The 26,083-nt window shown below is 46.1% G+C and overlaps 1 protein-coding gene across 1 annotated transcript; it reads right to left on the bottom strand.

Annotated features, from left to right (window-relative positions):
* Positions 1-1,157: 1,157 nt before the first annotated feature.
* On the bottom strand, positions 1,158-9,087 carry LOC311060305 (protein furry homolog-like; the record flags this gene model as incomplete). Its single annotated transcript, XM_084078442.1, has 12 exons — positions 1,158-1,184; positions 2,801-3,069; positions 3,535-3,879; positions 4,320-4,606; positions 5,016-5,110; positions 5,436-5,623; positions 5,998-6,197; positions 6,678-6,801; positions 7,312-7,415; positions 8,076-8,226; positions 8,720-8,832; positions 9,002-9,087. 12 exons carry the CDS (start codon positions 9,085-9,087, stop codon positions 1,173-1,175), a joined length of 1,974 nt encoding a protein of 657 aa, XP_083934568.1. The 3' UTR covers positions 1,158-1,172.
* Positions 9,088-26,083: the final 16,996 nt, after the last annotated feature.

Genomic DNA, 26,083 nt, shown 5'->3' with positions numbered 1-26,083 from the left:
CCGGTTTATGCCTAATCCAGGTTTCGTGAAATAGACCCCTGGTTCTGCCAGATCCAGGCTAAGCCGGACTTCACATGACGTGTCAGCTTGTGTCTAGGCCTAACCCTTTGTGTTTTACAGTATATATACCATCTGTATTTGTACTTGTGACATAATAGTGATGTCCATACATGGTATGTCCGTTTGTCCTTAGGTTTGGCTGGGACCCGTCCGTTTGTCCTTAGGTCCCAGCCAAACGGACAATACCATGTATGGACGAAATAGGGACAAAGCCTCATGTAAGAGGAGCCTCATGCAAAAAACTAAAACATTGTTTCCCCCATTGTGTGAATGACCAAAGATGGCTACTGATGATGTCACAGGTAGGCTGAACAGGAACAGACTGACAGGTTAAACTTACCTTCCAACAAGACGGTGGTTCTGGGGGTGAGGTCTGGAAGGGAAGCCCCTCAGCTCTGATAGGCTGGCCAGGAGCAGCAGTAGCAGCATGGGACGCTGTGTCCATCTCTCTCTCCTCCTCATCTCTTTCATCTGAGTGAGCTGGGTCTGAGCAGAGCTTCTCAACTCAATGGGAGGCTGACACTACCATCACAACACTGTCTCTCCTCTGTGACGTCCCAGCAGGAAGCTTCTTAATCATCATCTTCATTGTTTACATTATATTATAAATCCATCTATATTCTGTCACCTTTAGGGTCGGGACCCTTTAGGATTTTAACGATTCTGGTTTGTTAAGGATTCCCTCTTAACGGTTCCCTTTGACAATTCCTATATTTATCAAACATTTGAATGAAAGCCAAAATGATATAGATTTTTTTTTAACACAAATTCAGTCAGGTTCTAAATGGGACCTTACACTCAAAGAGTTATGGTGGTCCTTGAAATTAAAAGTTTGAGAAACACTAGTGTTGTAATTGTATAGCAGACATGAAGCCCACATACCAGCATCTGACAGAGTGACAAATCGGTTCCAAATGTGATGGAACAGATTCCGGTTCCTCAATGTTGGATCCGGTCCCTCCGGTTCTGGACCCCAACCCTAGTCATCATCATCTATGGGTTGACTATAATCCCTCCTCAGCTTGAGAGAGACACATTTGACACGGCAGTAAGCATCAGAGATCTGCCCCACAGTTTCCCACGTGTCCTTCTCTTCACAGTAGCACTCGATGTTACGGAGAGAACTACATGAAGAGACACAAACAAACAACCGTGAGAGACATGTCTGGTGTGGACCAAACGACACCTTTTCTCAGACATTCATGTCGGTATTTACCGGCCATTGACCGGTAAAATGTTTAATTGGCCGGTAAATATAAACACCACCGGCCACCGGTTGGGAAAATGAGGCTATTTTATCATTTAAGCCTATGTAGTTGGCTACAACCGTTACAATCATAATAATTTAAAGTTTATATCATGATCTGACTGTGGTTTAATTCCGACAGCCTGCTCGGCTGCTGTGTGCTGCAGTTATAGAATAGACTATTTGTTGTACGATGGTGTCGCGCGTTGAAAATATCAGAGCTACAAGCTCACAGCGCGTCGCATTGTGAGCTTGTATGTCTGCTATTTTTGAGCACAGCTGAGAGACACAGCTGTGTCTCCTCCTGATCAGCGCTGAGTAGGGTTGCTCTGGCTCGCTCGGGTGTTGATAAACAGAACCGGGATTTTCCGAGGTGATAGAACCTGTACCAAGCCGGACCCAATTGTCGATAAAGGGACTCGTTCCGAACACGTGTGGGTCGTGGATATTATGCAATCACAGTGACTGTCTGTCTGCAATGGATAAAGTGGTGAAAGTTGGTGAAAGCAACTATAGAGGCAAGTAATCAACCTCGCGCAAGGCCACATCATGACATATATAATTAACGTTAACAAAACAAAACCTACTTTTGCATATCAAGGTTGAATGAGAATCGATGTAAAGCCCAAAATATATATTAATTTGTTTACACTGTGCGACGGTGTTGCCCAGGGAAACCACAGCCCGAAGGGTAATTAGGACTCGCCCCAAAACACCCTCGCCCCCATTTTTCAGTCGGACCAGCGGTTCTTGTATTCTTGTATTTGTTTTAGCCTACTGAGGATAAGGGTAGATATAGGTTTAGGATTAGGTATAGTTTTACTGAGGTTAAGATTAGGAATAAGGTTAGGGTTAGGCATAGTTTACTGATATGTTTAGGAACACCAGGCGAATACCGCCGGATTTTCCCCGGGGCGACTTTGTTTGGGGGCGAGCCGCTAGCGGGAGTTTTGGTATTCGTCTCGCAGCAGTTCACTCATGCCCACTTTGTTCATTTCATTTTTGGCAAGCAACATCTCTGCATGATATAGACTATAGTAGATCATATAATTTAGTTATCTATAAAAACAGGAACAGATTGCATCTGTGATAATATATGACATAGGTGTTTGCAAATGTGCATTGCGAAAAGAAATTGCGAAAATACAAAACATTTGGAATATTTTTCAAATAACATTCTATCAACACAAATCTTGTTTGGGGGTTCCTGGCACAAAATCTTTTCAGATGGAGGTCCGCGGCCAAATACATAATTCATTTGGAGGTTTAGGAACCACTGTTCTAAACCACTCAAGCCTTATTTCATACTTTCTCGTACAACGACAGCAACACATTTACAACTTGTGTAGTGACACATCGTTAGCTTGTAGATCTTCTGTTTTAGAAAATGTTAGAAAAGGTTTGCCTACGCTGACATGCCCAAAATAGGGACGCCGTGAAAGCGGTTAAGACATGCCGACGGTCGTGTGATGTGGGGGGGGGGGCGGCGCTTACCTCAGCCAGGTAAGTGACCAGGTTGAAGGTGATATCGGCGAAGGCGTCGTGCACGTAGCGACACACCACGTTGATCCAGTTGGTGCAGTCACGCGAGTAGCTGTGCGTGCTGTACAGGCTCATCATGTGGGCCAGGTTGGACAGCGTGGGCGACTTCTCCTCGGCACACACCTTGGCGATCTTGTCGGCCGTCTCCTTGCAGAAGGGGGTGGGGCTGTCAAAGTGCTGGATGAGGTGCGGCAGGAGGCACAGGATGTTGAGCGGGAAACCTGAGGAATGCGTGGCGTTAAAAGGGACACCAGACAAAACGTTCAGCCACCAGATGTCGCACTTTTACAACACATCTGTTACATAAAATGTGTTATTTCCCCGTCGCCTCTATAAGGCAGCAAAAGGCCTGCAATCATGATGTCGTCTCTGTCGGGTGACAGCAGATAGACAAGCTCAAAGCGTGTCGCGTTTAAAGCTTGTAGATCTGCTATTTTTTATGCTTTTGTGTGACGCTGTAGTATGATCACATAGGGCTCTCATTTACCAAAAAACACAAAACAAAAAACTAAATATTGGAGAGAAGAGGTTTCCTCCCGACAACAATGATATACTTTATTACATTTTTTGAATTATCAAAAAGTTAAATGTTCTCAAACAGAAACTTTTACATCGATTTCAAAATAAAAATGCGAAATATTGGTCAAAACATTGGTCTTCGGACCCCCCCAAAATCTGTCTCTTACCCGCCAACTGCGAGGGGTCCACCAGCGTGTGTCGGGACACGCTGATGAGCTTGCTGAGCAGGTGGATGGTGAGCTCCTGGGTGGAGGCCGAGGTGAAGCCCTTGAGGAAGAGCTGCAGCAGGCCGGGGAAGCTGTACCACTTCAGCTTGGCCTGGACGCGCTCCAGACGCTCGCGGCTGTCCGCCTTCTCCAGGGGCAGCTGGCCCAGCAGCTTGTTGAGCAGCCGCAGCGCCAGCAGGTACTCGAACTCGTAGTCCGACTCCAGCAGCGAGGCGGCGATCCAGAACACCGTGGCCATCAGGTTGGAGGGGTCCACGGGGGGCGGTGTGGCCTCCCCGCCCGGACCTAGGGTAGTCACGATCATGGCATTTTAGTTGACAATTATTGTCACACAAATAATTGCAATAAACGATACATTTCTGTTTGCCTTTTAGGCTTTGAAAACAAAAATTGCACAGGGCAGATAATTAACTTAAATATACAAAGAAATAACTTAACAATGGCCGCTACCAATAATCAAATGAATAAAGTACTATTGCCAAAACAGGCCATACTTTTCAAAATGTTTTAATAGTAGTTGAAATTGCCGATCTACAAGCTCAAACCACATTGCAATGCGTTGTGAGCTTGTCAATCAGCTATTTCCACTATTTTTGAAAATATTTGAAGTTGTATGAACATTTTACAACAGAAGAATTTATACAGTAGAATGGAACGCAAAAACAATTGCGATCTAAATAATAATTGCAATCAGGCGGTTATGTAACAATCATGACAAGGCCTACCCGGACCTCCGCCCCCTCCCCCGCCCTCCCGTAGCGACGAGAGGCTCCGCGTGCGCGCCAGGTTGCCGTGGCTGCCTCCCGGGCGGTCGGCAATGTCCAGGGTGTTGCTCCGTCTCCGGTCGGCCTTCCGCTGCTCGCCCATCAGGCTGGCGCGGAGCGAGTTGCTGCGGCCGTGGCCGTAGTGGGCATAGTTGAACAGACCCCCGCTGCTCAGGTTTATCTGTCCCGTGCTTTTCCTGTTGGCTGCAAACTTGGCTCCCAATAATAGGTGATCGTGGGTAGGGGTCCTGCAATATAAACATTTAAGCAGTTTTTTTAATGAAAAATGCAACCTGAACTTTTATCTAGCCTTGATTCTCCCGCATGAGAGACCTTAATGTCTAACGCTCAAACAAGAGGCAATCCCTGCTTGGCCAGGGGAGAAATTGTGCCTAAGGCGGTGCTACTTGTCAACTAGTTAGGTGTCCTAACTGACACCAGGGTCTGTATGTCTCAAGGGAGACCACCTTCAGTGTACTAGTTACATGTATTAACACACTCTCCCCCATACAGATTGGTTAAACTAACATTTTATTTTTCAAAATAAGTTCTGGATTGCAGCTACCAGTTAGTATCTGCTTAAAACATTTTTCATTTGTTTAAAATGTCTCTCATACTGGAGAATTGGATATAGCTCTGGCTTTTGAGCAGACTTACTGTGCTAAGGCAGTGAGGAGGTCATAGTTCTTGACGGTGTCTGCCAGTGTGTCGATGCCCGACTCCAGGGTCAACAGCAGTTCTATTACAAAACCCTGAGGAGAGAGAGAAGAGCAGAGGTCATCCTATCAGATACAAACACACACACACACACACACACACACACACACACACACACACACACACACACACACACACACACACACACACACACACACACACACACACACACACACACACACACACACACACACACACACACACACTGACCCTCACAAGGCTCCTAACACAACAGATACATTGCTTCACTCTCCATCCAGGCCAGAGAGGCACCTGTTTGCTCTCTGAACAGAAATATTTCATTTTAGACACATAAATCATTCAGCATGAGCAGCGTTTTGGTTGTGATGTTCTTCTTACCTGGGCCTCCTCTCCGGGGTCTCCTACGGTCTCCACCAGGCGTGAGAGGACGTCAGACAGCGTGGCGGCTGTCAGGGGCTGCTTGAGAGCCCGGAAGATCTGGAAGGAGCGGCCGGCATAGTGGCGAGAAGAGCACGACAGAGCTGTCTGGAGGGCTACTTCACTCAGCAGTGACTCTAGCTGGAAGCCTGATGGGAAGGAAGCATACCCGTTAGTGTGACTGGTGAACTGATTAACAGTTTAATTTCACCATTATTTCACTGGCTAGGTAGATAGAAGTTGGCCTAATGAGAGAATGTTTAAAAAGTGGAGAGAGTGAAATCTATGATCTGAATAGTTATTCTTAGACAGGCAGTCGTAGAATTCGGTACTAAACTGATGTCACCCGTGCCCAAATTAGGACAATCCGAGCCCCTTTCACTTTCATTATAAAAGTATAGAGCATATGTGGACAAGAATTAGCCTAATGACAGTGTGCACAACAAATGTGGTGCCTAGGTCGGTCCTGCGGTTTGCGAGACTAGCTACGGACAAGACCAAGACCATATAAGACAATACTGACCTGCCGGTGACTGTTTAAACACAGTCACTACATGTCGGAGGAAGACGCTGAGCTGATCGGCGCTCTTGATGTTGGGGTTCTTGGGAGAGACGTCCTCGTGGTTCCACAGCGGACCGCGCTTCCTACACCAGACAAACACACACACACAACCCATGTTAGGAGGGCAGACAGCCAGACACACGTCACCACACCCACCACCTCTATTATGAGTTTATCACGTACAGTCAAATCAAAACCATGTGTAACATATCAAAAGTCAAACCACACAAACGAAAAAGCCATGCGATGTGACAATACCAGATCCGTTCAGACATAGCTGTGAGCATGAAAGCAAACACACGAGTGGGATGAAGAAATTAGTCATGGTAACAAGGATGATGATGATGATGAACACTGACACACCAATATGTTAGTCCCAGGCATGGTTATTATAGGAAACCGAAACTAAGTATAAAAAATATTTGTATTAACCCATTAAGACCTGGAACTGTGTCATTTTTAGATTTGAGCTAAAAAGCATTATTTTACACTTTGGGCTATTCAAAAATAGCAGATCTACAAGCTCATAGCGCGGCACCGAGTGCCGCACTACGAGCTTGTAGATCTGCTATTTTTGAAAAATCGTGAAAATGTGTGCAAATCTTTGAATATTCACAGTCAGGACTCGGGGGTAGTTGTACTCCCTGTTGCGGAGCAGCACCGTGGCCAGGGACTGGACACTGCTGTTTGCTCCCTGCACGACCAACAAGTGGAGCAGTAGGCGCTTGCAATGCTCATAGACCTCTGGATGCTGGTGATCAAACCCTGGAGGGAGAACGCAGGCCAAAGTGTCCGAAAAGTCACCATGACAGGTTGAGTACAACTCGTTCTCGTTGCTTACATACTAAGCAATAATAAACCACAAGAGGCCGTGGTTTACCATGGATTTTAGGACAGCGAAGGCATGTGGTTATGCGAAGCAGAGGGCCTAAAAAATAAACATTACCTGTTCCAAAATCACAGCAAATAACGGCCTCACTTATTGTTTCTCAAAAACGGTTACCAAACTGGTAACACATCTCAATTAAAACGTTTTCAAAACAAGAATGATTTCTACAAGAAAGCAATCGCTGCGACTGCCTCCACAAACAAGGAAGCTCCTGTGTAAATGCATGGAAGGTACTGAGTGTACGCCTTTTCAGTATCTGCCTTGATTTGTAAAATTAACAAGGCAGATAATGGTGTGCAACAGGAGGTGTGTTTACCTATAAAAATGGCGTGCAACAACAGGTGTGTTTACCTATAAAAATGGCGTGCAACAACAGGTGTGTTTACCTATAAAAATGGCGTGCAACAGGAGGTGCAGGTAGGCGCTCCACTCTACTTTGACCCCGTGATCCACAATGAGGTCCGTTAAAAGGATGACAGCGATGTTACACCTGGAAAACAGAGAAAAAATGCCGAATTGACAGCGGGACGCTGCAGTTACAGTATGTGACAGTGAGAGAGGTTAAGGACGGGTGTCGTGTGTTGTACTTAAGGAGGGGAACAGTGTTTATGTTTATTAAAGGATCCCCATAGACACATGAATGAGCCTTTAGTCTTCCTGGGGTCCTGAGCATAGCAAAGACAATACAGACATACATACAATACATACAATACATACAACTAAAAATACAAATTAAATTATAAAATAAATAAAAATGAATAAATTAGTACAAAAAGACTTAGAATTAACATTCTAATCCCAAAGTCCAGTCAAATTAAACAAATACACAAATGAACAGTTACATACTTGGCAAGATATCTCTTAATATATATTATTTATTTGTTTGTTTTTTATAAGTTATTTTGTTATGGATTGTAGATAAGATGTTTGTGTGTGTGTGTGTGTGTGTGTGTGTGTGTGTGTGTGTGTGTGTGTGTGTGTGTGTGTGTGTGTGTGTGTGTGTGTGTTACCTGTGCAGGGGAATAGAGCGTGTGCGTTTGTGGTACCTGTGCAGGGGAACAGTGTGTGTGTGTGTGTGTGTGTGTGTGTGTGTGTGTGTGTGTGTGTGTGTGTGTGTGTGTGTGTGTGTGTGTGTGTGTGTGTGTGTTACCTGTGCAGGGGAACAGCAGGGGTGTTGGTTTCAGGCAGGTAGTCTACCAGAGGAGCCCAGCAGCCTCCAGTAGGAGGGAAGGGCAGAGGCTCGGGCCGGTTGTGGTCCATCACCTTCAGACGCCAGTTGGCGTACAGAGGCATGGAGTCACCTTGAAAACACACACACAAACACACACAGGTCATTATGATGATGGTACACTAGATCAACTCTAGATGTACCAATATTTCATGGAAATTTGTAATGGAGCTTTAATTTGATGAGAGAAAATGTGGTGCTCCTAGATAATATATTTGTATATATATATATATATATATTAGTGTAGACATATATAACAGGCCCCTAATGCCAAATCAAATGGGTTCAGATCTGTTAGTCTGATCCAGACTTAAAAAAACAGATGAGATGTCCAAAATTACCCTTGTTAAAATGGGCTGTCCAGACAAACCAGATATTTCATTGTGATTATCATACAAAGTGATGTCTCCTTGTATATAAAGTAGATTCCCCATCTAGAATGGTTTGATTCTGTTTACATCTAAGAGGATGCAATGAGATCTAGGATATATCAATATAAAGCAAAAATGACAATTCTATAAGCTTGCAGCATAAAGGGTTTAAGTGGTTAAAGTGTGTGTTCGTACTCTTCTCCTCTTCGTAGGAGCCTCCAGAGCTGCTGCTATATCTGGACTCCAGACGGTGGTGCTGTCGGTTCAGGTTGCTGTTCAGACCACTGTAGATGTCCAGGTGGGTGTAACTGCACACAGGAAAACGAGAGTTATGCATATAACTAAGGTTCTACGAATTCCGGATGACCGCCAGAGGCAGTGTTTTCAACACCTGGATATTCATCGCGCGCTCGCGCATAGGTCGAATATTAATACCAACAAAGTCACTCGTGACCTGTGTGCGCGCACGCTACCTACATAGGTGCGGTGTACACAGCGATCATCCTCTTGAAATCTTTTCGTCGAGAATGGGATCCCGAGTGACAGTCAACTCTGGCGGTCATCCGGAATTCGTAGAACCTTAGTTATATGCATAACTCTCGTTCTACTTCATTCCTTCTGACCACCAGAGGCAGTGTTTTCAACACCTGGATGACTAATACCAACATAGTCACGAGGAACCTGCCCTTACCTGACCATCAGTTGCAGGTTGAAGAGGCCGACAGCACCGCCATCGCCATGGGATGAGGGGCGGCCACATTCACCCTATAGAAGCGGGCAAACGTGCAGGAAGAAGCCCACGCTGCTGCAGCACATATGTCAGCCAGTGGGACACCCTTCAATGCAGCCCAGGAGGTGGACACGCTCCTGGTCGAATGACATCTCACAGGAGGAACAGGCAAACCCTTGCGTTCGTAGGCCTGTAGAATGGCATCAACAATCCAGTGAGAGAGTCGTTGTTTGGACAGAGCACACCCTTTCCTGTGCCCTCCATAACAGAGAAATAGTGCGTCCGACTTCCGAAACCCAGAAATCACGTCCACATACTGCCTCAGGGCCCTGATGGGGCACAGCAACCCACCATCAGGATGCAATCCCTCTGCCCCTGGCTGTGGGGCATAAGCCGTCAATCTGACAGGCTGGTTGACATGGAAAGCTGAAAGCCTCTTTGGAAGGAAGGAGGGGTTGGGCCACATAGTAACCTCAGACCCATCCGAAGTCCACCTCAAACCGTCCCTGGCGACAGACAGGGCCTGGAGTTCCCCCACTCGCTTGGCAGATGTAATGGCGAGGAGGAAGGCGGTTTTAACCGACAGCCACCTGAGATCGGCCCGCTCCAGCGGCTCGAACGGCGGAGAACACAGGGCTTCCAGGACCGTAGGCAAGTCCCACGAGGGCACCCGAGTGACATGCGGGGGGTGCAATCTAAGAGCTCCCTTCAGATAGCGACTCACCAAGGGATGAGATCCCACAGTACGACCGTCCACCAGCCCATGCTGAGCCGAAATGGCGGCAACATACACCCTCATTGTAGAGGCTGAGAGCCCCTTATCCAACAATGTCTGTAGATAGCGGAGCAGCATTGGTACAGAGCACATGACTGGATCCACATGTTGGCCCTCACACCAACTACGGAACAATTTCCACCTGTTAGAGTACAGCGCTCTAGTGGAGGGTGCACGAGCGTTGAGCAATGTATGGACAACCGCCTGATCGCAGGAGTTCAGCAGTGAACCCGGCCTCTCAGGGGCCAAACATGAAGCTGGAGCCAATCTGGCTGGTGATGCCAAATGCGGCCCCCTACTTGCGACAGGAGATCCGGCCTCGATGGGAGAGGCCAAGGTGCTCCGTTGAGAAGCCGTCGGATCATGGGAAACCATATCCTCCCCGGCCAGTATGGAGCCACCAGCAGCACCGTGTGACCGCATGTGGCGATTCTGTGAAGTGTCAGCCCGAGCAGTGGGATTGGAGGGAATGCGTACAAGAGGCAGTCTAGGGGCCATGGGTAGGCTAATGCGTCCTGCCCCAATGGACTGGTTGGATCCGACAGGGAGAACCACAGTCGACAGTGTGTTGATGTGCTCGAAGCAAACAGATCCACTTCTGCTCTCCCGTACCTCTCCCAGATCTCCTGGACCACTGAGGGGTCCAACCTCCACTCGCCTGGAGGTGGACTCTGGCGAGAAAGCATATCTGCAGCCTGGTTGTGAACACCTGGCAGATGTACTGCCCTGAGACTGGCAAGGCGAGGAAAAGCCCACTGAAGAAGTCTCTGAGCCTCCTGCAGAGACTGCCTGGACCTGACACCTCCCTGATGGTTCACATGGTAGACCGTTGACGTATTGTCTGATCGGACAAGGACATGTTTCCCTTCCAAGGCTGGAAGGAAATGTTTGAGGGCTAAGTACACTGCGCGGAGCTCCAGTGCATTTATATGTAGTCCCTGCTGAGCGGCCCAGGTTCCTCTGACTGTCCTGTGCTTCCACACAGCCCCCCAGCCTGAGAGAGATGCATCCGTCACCACTATCTCCCGGCGAGAGGGTAGTGAGCCCATGGCGACGCCCCGGCACAGACTCGCCCTCCTTCTCCAGGGTTCTAGCAGCCCACGGCACTGGCTGGAGTTCCTCACCAGCCTCTTCTGGTGCCTCTTGGGGTCGAGGCCTAAGCCGTTGACCAACAGCTGCAGGGGGCGCAACGAAAGGAGTCCCAGGGGCACAGTTGCGGATGCCGCAATCAATGTGCCCAGTAGACGAAGGAGCAGGCCGTATGTCAGCCTTGTACTCCCCCGTACACGAGCAACAAGGCCCACAATATCCTCCACTCTCCGCGGGGAGGGGCAGGCCCGCATTGAAACTGAGTTGAGGGCGATGCCGATGAACACAGTGGTTTGACTGGGAGCCAGAGAGCTCTTGGCGAGATTCACCGTGAGCCCTAGCTGAGCGGCATGGGTCAGAAGGGTGGACGTGTCGCTGAGTGCCTGCTCTTGGTTCGAAGCACATACCAGCCAATCGTCTAAATACGGGAGGATCCGCATGCCTCTGGCTTGCAGCGGAGCAAGCGCTGCCGCTACGCATCTGGTGAAGATCCGGGGGGTGAGAGAGAGCCCGAATGGGAGCACCCGGAACTGATAAGCCCGCCCCTTGAAAGCAAAGCGGAGAAACTGTCTGTGGTGTGGTGCTATTGGCACATGAAAATAAGCATCTTTCAGGTCGATGCTTGTGAACCAATCGTCCTTTGATACGGCCTGGAGAACATCCACAGTGCGTAGCATTCGGAAACGAAAAACCTTCAGGTACTGATTCAACTGCCTGAGGTCGAGGATGGGCCGGAGGCCGCCGTCCTTTTTCGGAATAAGGAAATAAATGGAGTAGAACCCTCTTAGCTGAGCTGAACCAGGTACACTCTCTATTGCTCTCTTCTCTAGGAGCTCTGAAATCTCCCGACTGAGGGCTTGAGACCTCAGCGGGTCGTCGACCACCGTCATCCGTACCCCAGTGAAACTTGGGGGCCGACGACTGAACTGAATTCTGTAACCCTTGGATAGCGTTGATACCACCCAAGGGTCTGAAGTCAAGGCTTCCCAGCGGCTCAGATGTTGTGGGGTGAACCGGCTGAGGACCGGGTCGGGAGAGTCACCTCCGACTCCCCCGGTCCTGAAATGGTTTAGAGGATCGGCTGGCAGGAGCCCCACGCCTAGGAGCCCTGCCTGTGGGCGGCCGGAAGGAAGGCTGTTGGGGGCCTTGTTGGGGTTGGCCCTGCCTCGGAAAGGGACGTCTGGCTCCCGAGGAGCTCTGGCCCCTGGTTGCTGGGTAAGGAGTGCCTGTGCGCCTGGGCTGAGGTGACGGGGCTGGGCGTAAGGCTGCAAACTGCCGTCTGGACCTGTTCGCCTGAACACTACGCTCCAGGGCCTCTTGAGCTGCAGGCCCAAACATCTGGCCCGGAATGACGGGCAGTGTGCGGAGTGTCCTTCTGCACCCCTCTGTCAACGGGGCCTGGGCGAGCCACACCTGGCGACGGGCCAAAGTCAGGGTGGACATCAGTCTGCCAAGTTCTCTAGTCATATAGCCGAAGGCAGCGAGTGAGGCCTTACTCAGGCTCTGAGACGGGGCATCACCCTCCGCCGTGCGGAGGGACTGGCCTAGTGCCAGTATAAGGTGAGAAAGAGAATTCCCGATACGTGCCGCCCGAGCTGCTATATCGTAGCTCCTGGTGAGGTAGTCATCAGTTACCCTGCATTGTGCTCGTGGGCAACGAGCATCCGGCCTGAGGGCCTCATCCGGCGACACTATTAAGGACGCCACGGCCGGGTCCATAGCCGGCACGTGGTCCAATCCATATTCTCCCACTTTGTCCATGGCCGCAAAGGCCCTGCAGTCTCGTGACAGGTTGAGACTGGCCCTGGACCTGGGATCCGACCAACACATTTGAAGCTCGGTGATGAAGTCCTCAGACACTGGCACTCTATAAGAGGGCTGCTGAGCGTGCCCGAAGAAGGCATTAGGAGGGGGGGGCTTCCCCAGGGGGGACATCAAGTCCAAGTCGTGATAAGGCCAGCTGAACAGCCTCCCTAGCTGCAGAGAGCCCAGTCCCAGGCCCATGAGGCTCTGCCTCAGATCCCTGAGAGCCTGTCCCCGAGCGGGTGGGGGACCCGCCCGCTTCCTCCACGTCCTCATGCTGTGCCGTTCCGGACGTAAACTGGGAGTCCGAGGCTGCAATAGACATAGCATCGTCCTCATGTTGATCAGCACCATCGACAGTATCATGGCCATAGTTCCCATCACTGACCTGGAGTGGAGGCGCTGGGGCCACAGCATCGGTGCGGGGAGCACCAGGCTGCAGGTTGAGAAGAAGGGCCTTAATTTGAGCAAACTCAGTGGTCAATGTGTCCACTTTACGAGACAACGGATCCTCCCGACGCCTCCTCTTGGTGTCTGAGGGCTCAGTACCTGGGCGCTGGCGCTTAGAAAGACCCTTTACAGGGCTCAAGACTGGCATTCCTGAGGAAGGTATTTCGGTGTCCTCCTCAGCCTTGCCTCAGATGCCCAATGCCAAGACAGTGTGGGCACAGGTCATGGCCATCTTCCGATCCCATAACAGCCGAGCATGTGTTACAGGTGTCACAGCCGTCATACATTGCTCTCTTTTTCCTTTCTCTTTTTACCCAGCGACAAGCAGCAGTGGATGGGCTAAACCCTCACAATGCTGACGCTATGTTGCGGTGGTCCGCACACGGTTGTAAAGCGTCAGAATGGGAAACACTCAACGCTAATACTTTATATTCCGTTGGTCCAGCGACTAGCAGTAAGGAGTGGGAAACACTCGCAATGCTGACGCTATGTTGCGGTGGTCCGCACGCGGTTAGCGTCAGAATGGGAAACACTCAACGCTAATACTTTATATTCCGTTGGTCCAGCGACGAGCAGTAAGGAGTGGGAAACACTTGCAATGCTGACGCTATGTTGTAAAGTGGCTGTAAAGCGGCAGAATGGGAAACACTCAACGCTAATACTTTATATTCCCTTTGGTCCAGCGACGAGCAGTAGGGAGTGGGAAACACTCGCAATGCTGAGGCTCTATGGCGGTGGGCCACACGCCGCGGTGGCGTGGTCCCTTAAAAGCGGCAGAGCGCTTTTTTTTTTTTTTGTAAACAGTACAATAACTGCACTCACCGTCGCTCCAATGTACGGCTACTCCACGTTATCCGTGTCGGGACAAGCAACAACGGTGGAGCGGGCGAAGCTCACGCTGCTATCTGTTGTTAGCTTCAGTGCTAGCAAGCTAGCTCCATTCACCGCTGCAGGCTCCTACATGCTTCGTTTTCCTTTCTTTTTTTTCCTTTGTCCTCTTTTCTCTTCCTTTTCGGTTCTATCCGATGTATAAAACAGACTACGCAGTCTCTGGAGGACGAACTAGTCCGTAGCCCCAACCTTCATGGTCGCGAGACTCCACGCGCAGCTGTAGTTGTATCGACCTACGCCTCTTGGAGGCGAAAAGATGAAAGAGGATGATCGCTGTGTACACCGCACCTATGTAGGTAGCGTGCACGCACACAGGTCACGAGTGACTTTGTTGGTATTAATATTCGACCTATGCGCGAGCGCGCGATGAATATCCAGGTGTTGAAAACACTGCCTCTGGCGGTCATCCGGAATTCGTAGAACCTTAGTTATATGCATAACTCTCGTTTTCTCATCTTGGTTTTAGTTAAAACTCTGAACAAGTTGTAGTGTGACTCTGTCAGTGCTTTACTTATGAAGGACAGAACTAAGTACATTACAGTAGTAGAGACATGTATGAGAATGTCATGCCTGTCACCTGTTTGTAGCCTTGTTGTGTAGCCTTGTTGTGTACAGTAACCCTCATTTATGTTCCCAGAGCAGACTTTAGGTATTTATTATATATCTGTTCTTCTTGTATTGTATATGCTGCTGTCTTGGAACAGGAAACACAGAGGCCTCTATACATACATAGACACCACATAGGCAGAACCTTTGTGAACACACTAGGTAAGGAGGGGTTGTCACTTATGTATGTTTGAACATTGTTTGGTTAGAGTAATTAGGACAGGATAACCCCACGTTTGTAACTACTTTCCCTGCACACTTCACCGGGTATGGTCTAGTGTTTATAATCCAGGGTGTGGCTACAGAGTTTATACATCTTCATTTCACTGATGTTCTTGTTTTATTGGATGTTATTTATTCAATACACTTATTTGTTTTATCTCTTGCTCATTTGATGTTCCTATTTTGTCTCATCTGTTAGTAAGTATGTAGCTGATATATGTCACTTATACCTTAGCGCTAGGTATACTCTTAGTTGCTTGTTTTAGAAGAGAATGCACTTCATACTTCTGGTGATTAGTAGTTTTCCTACCTATGTTGAATGCACTTATTGTAAGTCACTATGGATAAAAGCGTCTGCTAAATGACTGTAATGGAATGTAATTCTTCCACCACTGCGCTTGAGGCGAGGCCCACTAAACACTTAAAATAGCAGATATACAAGCTCACAGCACAGCACAAAGTGACGCGCTGTGAGCTTGTAGATCTGCTATTTTAAGTGTTTAGGACCTGATTAGGACCTGAGGTCTCAAACCCTTTTGTGCCAAGGGCCCCACAAACACTTAAAATAGCAGATCTACAAGCTCACAGCGTGGCACTCGGTGCTGTGCTATGACCTTGTAGATCTGCTATTTTTGAATAGCCCAATAAATCTAAAGGGACACGTTCCCGGATTGAATGTGTTAATGTTGAACATTTATCTGATATCTCGTGGAATTCAGTTTATCATTCATTTAGTTTTTTATTCCACTCTCTGAGGGTGTTTTAACAAGTTCAGGTTCTACGTTGAATTGTATTAAAAGTATCAAATCAAATAAACATTATTATTTATAATCTCACTCCACCTTTTAGTAGAACTCAGCGTCTTCTGGTCCATGGTGTCTCTGTGATGATACAGAGTTCCTCACACACACACACACACACACACACACACACACACACACACACACACACACACACACACACACACACACACACACACACACACACACACACACACACACACACACAGTATGGTGTCAGAGTAGAGTCATGTAGTGATGTACCCATCTGTTTCTTCTGTAGGAGGACACACACACACACACACACACACACACACACACACACACACACACACACACACACACACACACACACACACACACACACACACACACACACACACACACACACACACACACACACAGTAACAACTGAAGTATTAAACGTTGTCTTTTCAGAAATGCACCTCAGAGCCTGGAATTCAAACACTGGAAGATATATTCATAATTCATTCATCAAACTAAAACACAGCAAAAAAAGAGTGTGTGTCAGTGTTTGTCTGTCCAAGTCCTAACCTACCCCCCCCTCTCTCTTTATTCTTTTGTACATATTTCTCACTCTTTATACCAGTAACCTGTAAACTGATTGTATGACATTCTGTATAGTAGTGTGTATATCTGTCTGTCTCTTATATGCCATCATGATTTGTGTGCATGGGGATCTCATCTTAAACAAGCTCAGTGCTTAATGAGTCTTCCAGTTTAGTAGATCTTATATTGTGAATTTGTACTTCCATGTACTGTTGTTCTCATGTCTTACTAAATAAAGTACATCAATCAATCAATCAACAAAAACATTGTTGCCTATGAATACACAAACAACATAAAGGCTTTGTTTGTGCGCTGAAAAATGAAAATCAAGGCTCTTTGGATGCAAAGAATAGTATTTTACTTACAAAAGTGACAACCAGTGACATGGTGAAATAAAGTGACACAGAGAGTAGATGTTTGTCCTCAGACCATCATCAACACTGGTCACTTTTTAAACTTTTGTAAAAGATTATGTTTGAACCCAAAGAGCCTCCATGTTCATTTCTCAGTGAGAAAAGCCTGTTTGTTGTTCATGGACTTTCATGATGGACTCTCTCATACATGTCTTCAGCCCTGATGAGCCTTGAGTTTAGAGAACAAACTGTCCTATAGCTCTTTGTCTATGAATACAAACATGATCAATAACCAATATACATTACACCCCAGGTGATGAGACAGTTGGGACAAGACCAGTGTCTGGGAGGTTAACCAGAATAGAGGCTCACTGAAAACACTGACCACCATTTTATTAAATGAGGCACAGTTTACGGAGCTAGTTCAGGCCAGGCAACTCAGGGATTGGGCCAACCGATCAGGTGACTAAGTCACATGCATTTTTCTCCTGGTCGGTGGGTTATAAGCATTGCTCTGCCTACCTGTTCATTCTAGTTGCGCTCTTCTGCTGGGCTGACGTGCCGTACCTGCTGCTGATCTGTTACTGAGATCCTGCCGGATCTGCTGCCTTTGCTTGCTACGTATGCTGCTACCATGAATAATCTCATCCCACCGCCTCCCCGGCATCCACCTGTAGGTTCTGTTTCTAGATCCCCATGGGGGTTTAATTCATTCCCTGTAAATGCTATTTGGCATGTAACATTCATTAGAATGTTATTCTTACAGGGAATGAATGGATTCAGATGCCTGACGCCAAACTATGCTTCCTCATGCTTTCTATATCTATGCTCAAGCTTGCATAAATATATTCTAATCCAATCCAAATGTTGTCTGACTGAAATACTTATTTATCTTATATTTAATTCTCTATTTACAAATGAGGGTCTAAATTACATTTAAGGCCAAATATTTCTTCAAATGCTACATTATAACAGAACCTGTGATAGATAAACAAACTGAAGGGTAACTTTAGCTCTGATAATGATGTAACATGTATGTTCACATCATGTTCAAGGTTTAGCTGCCTAATGGACCTGTGTCCATCTGGGGGTCCTTTAGGAAGTAGGGGGTACAAGAAGCTTTCACGTAGGATATAACCCCCCTTTTGTGGCCATAAAAGTGTCTTTGAGTACTTAGAAAAGCACTATATAAATTCCAGATATTATTACTATTATTATGATTATTATATGGAGCTGACTGACTTGTTTTCACCTGATAAAAATAATGAAAATGATGCTTTTCCTCCTCAGACAATTTAACTTCTTTAACAAAATGAATGTTTGTGTTCCAGGAGCTTTGTCTGGAGCTGAGGTTCATGGTTCTGAAAAGACTCTCAGAGAACATTGTGTTCCAACCTGAAGCTGGTGTCTCCATCATGGATGTGTGTCTGTTTCTCATCCTCCTCCATCTTCTTCTGACCACCTGAAACACACGTTACAATGACATTTTTCGGTTAAATTGCAGTTATTAAGGGCAAGGGCGCCGATCACGTGGGGGCGCCGGGTCCACAGCCCCCACGCTCAACTGATGAGACCCTCAGATCGGGGCCCAATCTAATTTCCATGACTATAGGCAAAGCAGCTCTCTGAAGGTTTAAATGGTGCCCGCGACGGCCGCGACGCATTCAACGAGCCGACCGTTAACACCTATAGAACAATAGGCAGGAATGTAACACCCCCACCCAGCCATCAGCCCCCAGGGTCGCGCACAAACAACGGCGCCCCTGATTAAGGGAAATTAATAGTTTTTTTTCTGGTTAAAAACGTCTCTAAAAACGTCTAATATAATGCATGTTTTACCTATAACTTAAATATATAAAAAAAAAAAACGGTTATATTGCAGTTATTAAGGCAGATAGGCTAATAATGCATGTTTTACCTCTAACTCATGACAGACCAGATGAGCTACAAAGTCACAGACGCGACGTGGTTCTGCACCACTTTGACTCCTGATCCTGGGAGACTACCGTCTCCAAATGACGCATCTCACCCGATAGAGGACGCCGCGCTGTCGACTCTACACCGTCAACACTTTGTGAATGAGGCCGACATGAACGGACCGCTCGGTTCCTCCGACAGTAGCCTACTGAGGAAATAAACACACTGCGACAGGTCTGGTTTGATAGAACCAATTTATAAATGAAAAATGAAACTACTTTGACTATTGTGAAGGAACTAAGGTCGACTTTTAAGAAACGCCCCTGGTCGTCTGGTGGTGATTGTTTACACTTTTACACGTATATGAACACATGAATTCTCGAATATCCAGGCATTTTGCCTAATCCTTACCAAAAAGACAGGACGAATGAAGTTCCGAGGATTGGACACTATTAGCCTCTTATAAGGACTTTGAAATGTATAATTTTTGAAATTTTTGGATTTAAAATATTTTTTTTTGTGATGTATGAGTTTAAAAATATGTAGGTTAAACATGAATTCTCTCTATAAATAGACTTTATGACGAGGACCCGAACTAACAAACGTTATAGGCTATTTTTGTCTCTTTGTCTTTATTGTGTAGATTAAATGACAACCTTTCAAGAGAGGGGTGGAGTTAAATTGAGTTTTCATTGAGAAGAGAGGCTCGACTTGCCCTTTTAATAGTAAAACACTAAAAAGGCCTAATATTATGTTTTCTAGTTGGGGTATGTGTCTTAACCTGTCTTCCTATCAAAGAGTGAGCCTGAATGGAGCTACTTTTGCACGTTATTTTGTTCTTTACAGTTTGCATTGGTTGTTGCTATATACATTTTTTGTCGTAATACTATTTAGTGGAAATACTATGTTTGCTTCTTTTTATAACAAAAGGACTGGATAAGGGATAGACACATGCAGTACTACCATATTATCTTTAAGCACTGCTTTCTTTCTCTTTACTCTTTTGCTGTTTGCTAAATGTATACATGAGTACCTTAACCCTCTTTTGTGAGGACTCAGCTGTTTGTGCATTATTTCGTCTTTACTTGGACCCCTTTATTGGAACAGACTCAGATTATTTGTATTTGAAGACTGCAAGGACTTTATGTGTAATTTAATGCGATGACCATAATGACCTATTGATGTGGTGTTATGTATTTGGATTATGACTGTGCTTTTGGTGTACAAATTGGTTGGAAGTTGATGATCTCTACATGGACAGGGGGAGCTTGTCTTACCCGGACCCTATAAATTGGACACTTCCGGTGCCCACAGCACACAACGCTGATGAAGGCTTAACGCCGAAACGCGTCCGTTGTTTACTGTTCTGCAGCTTATTACCATGCTTAAAATGCTTAAAATATATAAATAAATGTACCTTTAAAAGGACTGTTCCGTGAGTGCTGGTATTCTCTTATTGCAAAGTTATTGTTCCTGACCGTGCACCCGGCGAGAAAGTTGAGTATTGTTGAAAAGAGTTGGAGCTGTGCTCGCACCCTCTATTTTGAAGATGTTACCTCTAACTCAAACAACAATAAAACCAGCAATCTGAGGACAACAGTAACAACACACTCTCCCAGCCTGTCAACTTGTGACTGTCACAGTATTTCCACTACACAGGATCTACAGGCTATTAAAGCCAACAGCACACATTTAACCAAATTCACCCACAAATACGTTTAAGCCACTTCTATTAACCACATAATAAAAGGCAGTGCACAGTTAAAAAAAGCCATGTCTTAACTTGTGCCAAGCGTTGCCTTATATTCCTTTGTGTTGCTAATGACACAATATGTACTGTATCTAATCTAGCCGTTTTTAATTAACGGTTTAATTTGGTTATTTAGAAGCCTGTATCCGTTATCCTGTTTTTCAAGCCACCGCGGAGTGTTCAAAAGCTTCCTTGGTTTACGCGTCACAAAGTGGCTGTGATTGGTTGAGATGCGCAGAGAGGGTTTCAGAGCAGGAAGCCATGCCCATATATGTCTATGGCCATGCTTTCAAAGCACGTGGTTCTCAACCTCTGGGTCGGGACCCGACATGATTTTGGGGAGTTCCCCAGATCACAGTGAAGTGACAATTCAAGGACTTTTAAGACCTTTTTAATACCTAAATGAAAGGGGGAAAAGACCATTACGGAATCAAAAGTATCTAACAAACTATACTATAAAAAACAATCAAACATTGGCCAAATCATCAAATACTATAAGAAGCAAAATTTGTGAACTTAGCAGATCTACAAGCTCACAATGCCTTGCAACGTGAGGCATGGTGAGCTTGTAGATCTGCTATTTTCACAACATTTATGTGGGGAACCGAGTCAAACAAAATATAATGCCTCAACTACAACATTGCAAGTGCTTGTCAGGGTGAATGAGATGTAAAAAACAAAACATATATTAATGTGTTTATACTGATGTGTGATGTACGGTGTCACGCCGCAGTTCACTCACACTCACTCACGGGGCGGGCCGAGTCGTTGATTTATATATTGTTTTGCGGGGCGGGTTGGGGCGGGTTCGGTTCCGTGGCGGGGCGGGCAGGGCGGGGTATGAAAAACCTGACCGTCGCATCAGTAGTGTGGGGACTCATTTTAAACAAGCTCAGTGCTTAATGAGTCTTCCAGTTTAGTAGACCTTGTATAGTGAATTGTACTTCCATGTACTGTTGTCATGTCTTACTAAATAAAGTACATCAATCAATCAAAGAAGGTTGATGCTGCATCAACAAAGCTCTCTGGATAATAAGCGGCTGCCTGAGGCCTGTGTCTCACCTGTCAGTCCTTGTGGGGAATCTCCCCGGCCGGTCTCCAGCCAGAGGCAGCTTACCATCAACCTGACAAAAGGAAAGCCCAGATACATGACTGGTATATCCTGTTGACACTATGACGACAACAGCCCCGCTAAACAGACTCCAGTCCCTTCACTCGTACAACAAGGAGCACAAGAGACGCTTCGTTCTGTCTGTGAGGACATGTCTATATAAACGTTCTGTCTCTGAGGACATGTCTATACAAACGTTCTATTCAATAGGGAGAGAGTATGAGAAATCAGAACATTATTTTGATGCTTTTCACTGTTGTACGGACAGCAGTTGAGACGCAGTCACTGATTGGCCCGATCATTTTCTTATTTCTCATACTCACTCCCTATAGGCTGAAGTCCAGACTGATACCGGGGAGGAACGAGAGGGTGAATACACGTTATCAGTCTGGACAATGCCAGGCTAGGGGTATAACACGGAGGCAAAAGAAGAAAAGGAACAGGTGTACAACACAAACACTAAGGAAGAAGGGACATTACTAGACCTAAGAAAGTTCTCTGGTTGGGAAAGAGCAGCTGCCAAAGCCATTGCATGTCTGAGGTGCCATGCTCAACAAATGAAGGGTCTTACACTTAAGAAAGGTGAAGCCACACGTGTTGTCAACGTAACAGAACCTGAAGGTCTGGAGGGCTCTGGTCTGGAACGTCCTGCATGAGATGAGGAGAGAGAGAGGACATATATAAATATTAACATTAAACTGAATGACTGTCTGGTTACCCTGAATGACAGCTCTGTCACTATTACAATGTCTCTCCTCAATATGAACACAATTTAAATGTCTCATCTCTATATAATATACACTTTAATATCATTAAAGTGTACATTATATTATGTCTACATTCTCTACATGTCTAGTTCAATGTGCATAAAGTACTTAGGTCATTACTGTGTTTGGTCACTAGATGGCAGTCTAACAACATATAATGGACCAGGTTCTCAGTCTAACTGAAGTGATTTCTCCAACTAGATGGCTGTATATAGAACAGTTAATGATAAAACATAAACATAATAATTCTACATATTATTGTGTTCATTGTTTAGTAAACAGATCATAATGTTTCACTGATCATAGATTAAAGACTTTATGAACAAACAATATATTTATTATAGTTTAATCTCTACCAGTGAACAGGATGTAAAGAGACTCTCTTACACAATGATCACTTTGTTATTAATTAACTCTGGATCAATATTATACTGATGTTTCATTAGATTATATTCTAGAGACAGACTGTGTTCAGTTGTAATAAGTTGTAAATGCTAGTGATTGACCAGGATAAGACAGATAATACATGTTAGTGAACATAAAGTTAAACTCATCTTGAGAGATAAAGGCTCTGGTCCAAAAAAAGATCCATTTCACTTTGGGGTGTGTGGGGTGAGGTCTGTGTCTTTTTTTATTATATATATATATATATATATATATATATATATATATATATATATATATATATATATATATATATATATATATATATATATATATATATATATATATATATATATATATATAGTGTAGCCTATAGATGTGAGGAGTGAGGACACATTTACACACTCACTTGTAAACCTGTTATGTAAAGTAGTGATTTGGGTATTTGGGAGTAGTGATTTGGGTAAATAGCAGATCTACAAGCTCACAACGCCTCGCAGTGTGAGCTTGTAGATCTACTATTTTCACAATATCTTTCTTACGTAATCTAAATATAAACATACAGATACCCTGTAAACACTTATACTGTATGTTGGTTTGTTTACTGTTGAGTGACAACATTAAAGATAAACCCCTAAATCATTAGTTGGGTCCAGACCCCCCACTGGACAAGTTGATAAGGTTGTATACCTCAGAGTCATGTGTTGTAGGATGTGGACACGGTGTGGTCTAGCTGTCTCTCCTCTCTGGGTACAGAGGGTTGTTTCTTCATCTGGTTGATCTGTGGTGTGTTAGAGGTCTGTAGCAGCTGCTAGTTCTACTTCATTCCTTCTGACCGCCAGAGGCAGTGTTTTCAACACCTGGATATTCATCGCGCGCTCGCGCATAGGTCGAATATTAATACCAACAAAGTCACTCGTGACCTGTGTGCGCGCACGCTACCTATATAGGTACGGTGCACACAGCGTTCATCCTCTTTCATCTTTTCGCCTCCGGGGCGTAGGTCGATTACTCGCAGCTGTGCGTGGAGTCTCGCAGCCAACACGGCTGGGGCTACGGACTCTCCGTCCTCCAGAGACTGCATAGTCTGCTACCATGGAATTACGTTACCCCGTTCACAGGGGCTGTCGGAAAGGAACGACAGAAGGAAGGAGAAAAACAAAAAGAAAAAAAAAAAAAAGCATGTACAAACAGCCCTGCACGAGTCACGACGGTGAATGGAGTTAGCTTGCCTGCTAGCGTTAGCTGCAATGGCTACCCGCTGCACCGTTGCGGTTTGTCCTGACTCCTGACACAGATAACGTGGAGCCATAGCTGTACATTGGCGACGGTGAGTGAATGTTTGGGCTGTGTTTACAGAAATAAGTAAATCAAATTAGCGTGAGGGACCGCGGTGCGCGGCCCACCGTAATGTACCGTTAGCAATTAGCAGTGGGGGTGTATCTCGCTCGGCTACTGCTGGTCGCTGGACGGAAGAGGAGAAAAAATGGAAGAAACAAGAAATGACTAAAGTCATAATATAGCCGCTTGCGGCAGGCTTTTTGGCCCCAATCCTTTCATAGACCTGATTACTTGTTTTTTTGGATTGCTTGTTTCTCTCGCCAAACCTGGCAACATTTAGCGTCGCAAATTAACGCTAAAGTTTTTTATATAAGTGGTGGCAACATTTTGTGACACCACACGGGTCTTCCCAACAATAGCTAAGATTGAAGTCAGTGTGAACATGGCCAAATAATAACTTAATAGCCAAACTAGGTCTAATGAAGCACGCTAGCATTTAGGCTAACCCCCCCTGCCTGAGGCTCTCCGCTTTCTCTCTCTCTGCTGAGAGGGGGGGGGGGGGGGTGCTGCAAAGGGCCGTCTCCCCATTGGCGGGAAGTGTGAAGGACTTGATGACTAAGTCGTATTATACCAGGGGCTGTGTCTTGGATCCTGCTGGAGTCTCCTGACAGTGTTTCTCACTCCGCTACTGCTTGTCGCTGGACGAAGGAAGTGGAAAGTATTAGCGCTGAGAGTGTATCCCATTCTGCCGCTTTGAGGAACCATGTGCGGACCGCCGCAACATAGCGTCAGCATTAGGAGTGTTTCCCATTCCGCTACTGCTTGTCGCTGGACGAAAGAAGGGGAAAGTATTAGCGTTGAGAGTGTATCCCATTCTGCCGCTTTACAACCACGTGCGGACCACCGCAACGTAGCGTCAGCATTAGGAGTGTTTCCCATTCCGCTACTGCTTGTCGCTGGACGAAAGAAGGATAAAGTATCAGCGTTGAGAGTGTGTCTCACTCTGCCGCTTAATATACCGCAAGCATTGGGAGTGTGTCTCGCTCCGCTGCTGCTGGTCGCTCCACTACTGCTTGTCACTGGACGAAAGAAGGGAAAAGGATTAGCGTTGAGAGTGCATCTCGCTCTGCCGCTTGGTAAACCATGGCGGGCGGCCCACCGTCCATATAACGTGAGCATTGGGAGTATGTTTCGCTCCACTACCGCTTGTCGCTGGACGAAAGGAGTGGAAAGTATTAGCGTTGAGAGTGTGTCTCGCTCTGCCGCTTTTGGAGGGACCACGCCACTGCGGCGTGCGCCCACTGGAATATACCGCTAGCACTGGGAGAACTGACTCCATTAAGTACAAATACCTAAAGCGAAATTGTGCTTAAGTACAGTACTGAGTACATGTACTCAGTTACGTTACACCGTTGTATGAGTGCTCTTCTGTGAATGTTTTGGCTAAGAGTGGTTCTCACTCTAACGCAGGCATTCTATCTACCAGACATGTGGCGCTTGTTAGCGCGATGGCTGCAGCTAATAAAGGACACCCAGAGGGTGCTTTGCTCTGTCGTTATTGGACGATATACTGTGTACCTATTACCGTGTGTACTTGGTGCTATGTTCAGAGAATAACACACTACCGGACAGGGGTGTGCATACAGGTCACAACTCCACCGAGCGCCAAAACACATGTCAAGTGGTAAACGCTGCTCGGTACTGACTTAAGCAGCATATTTTGCCCGTGATATACAGGGGTAGGCCAATACTGCCACTGTGTGTGCTTAATCTCACAGTTCGAGTACGAATCGTAGCTTGAGTGTGACTCTGCTGCTATTCGGATTATACTGTTTGTGCTTGGCAGTAAAATGGAATTATAATGCTAGTATGGTTCAAGTGTGTCTCGCTTTGCCATCACTTGGTTTTCATACTGTGTGTATTTGACACATGACATGACACTGTGGCTTGAGTGGTTCTCGCCCCTTGCTACGACGACGTTGCATATTAGTAACATTGTACTTGTGTGTACCTGGTACTCACTACTGCTATTCAACATATGCAGTATACTGTGAATACTTGATATCATAGCTTGAGTGTAT

This window comes from Gymnoscopelus microlampas, assembly GCF_963454915.1.
Source record: "Gymnoscopelus microlampas genome assembly, chromosome: 14".
Taxonomy (NCBI): domain Eukaryota; kingdom Metazoa; phylum Chordata; class Actinopteri; order Myctophiformes; family Myctophidae; genus Gymnoscopelus; species Gymnoscopelus microlampas.
Note: the sequence above shows the minus strand (reverse complement) of the source record. Positions and strands in the feature narration are given on the sequence as shown.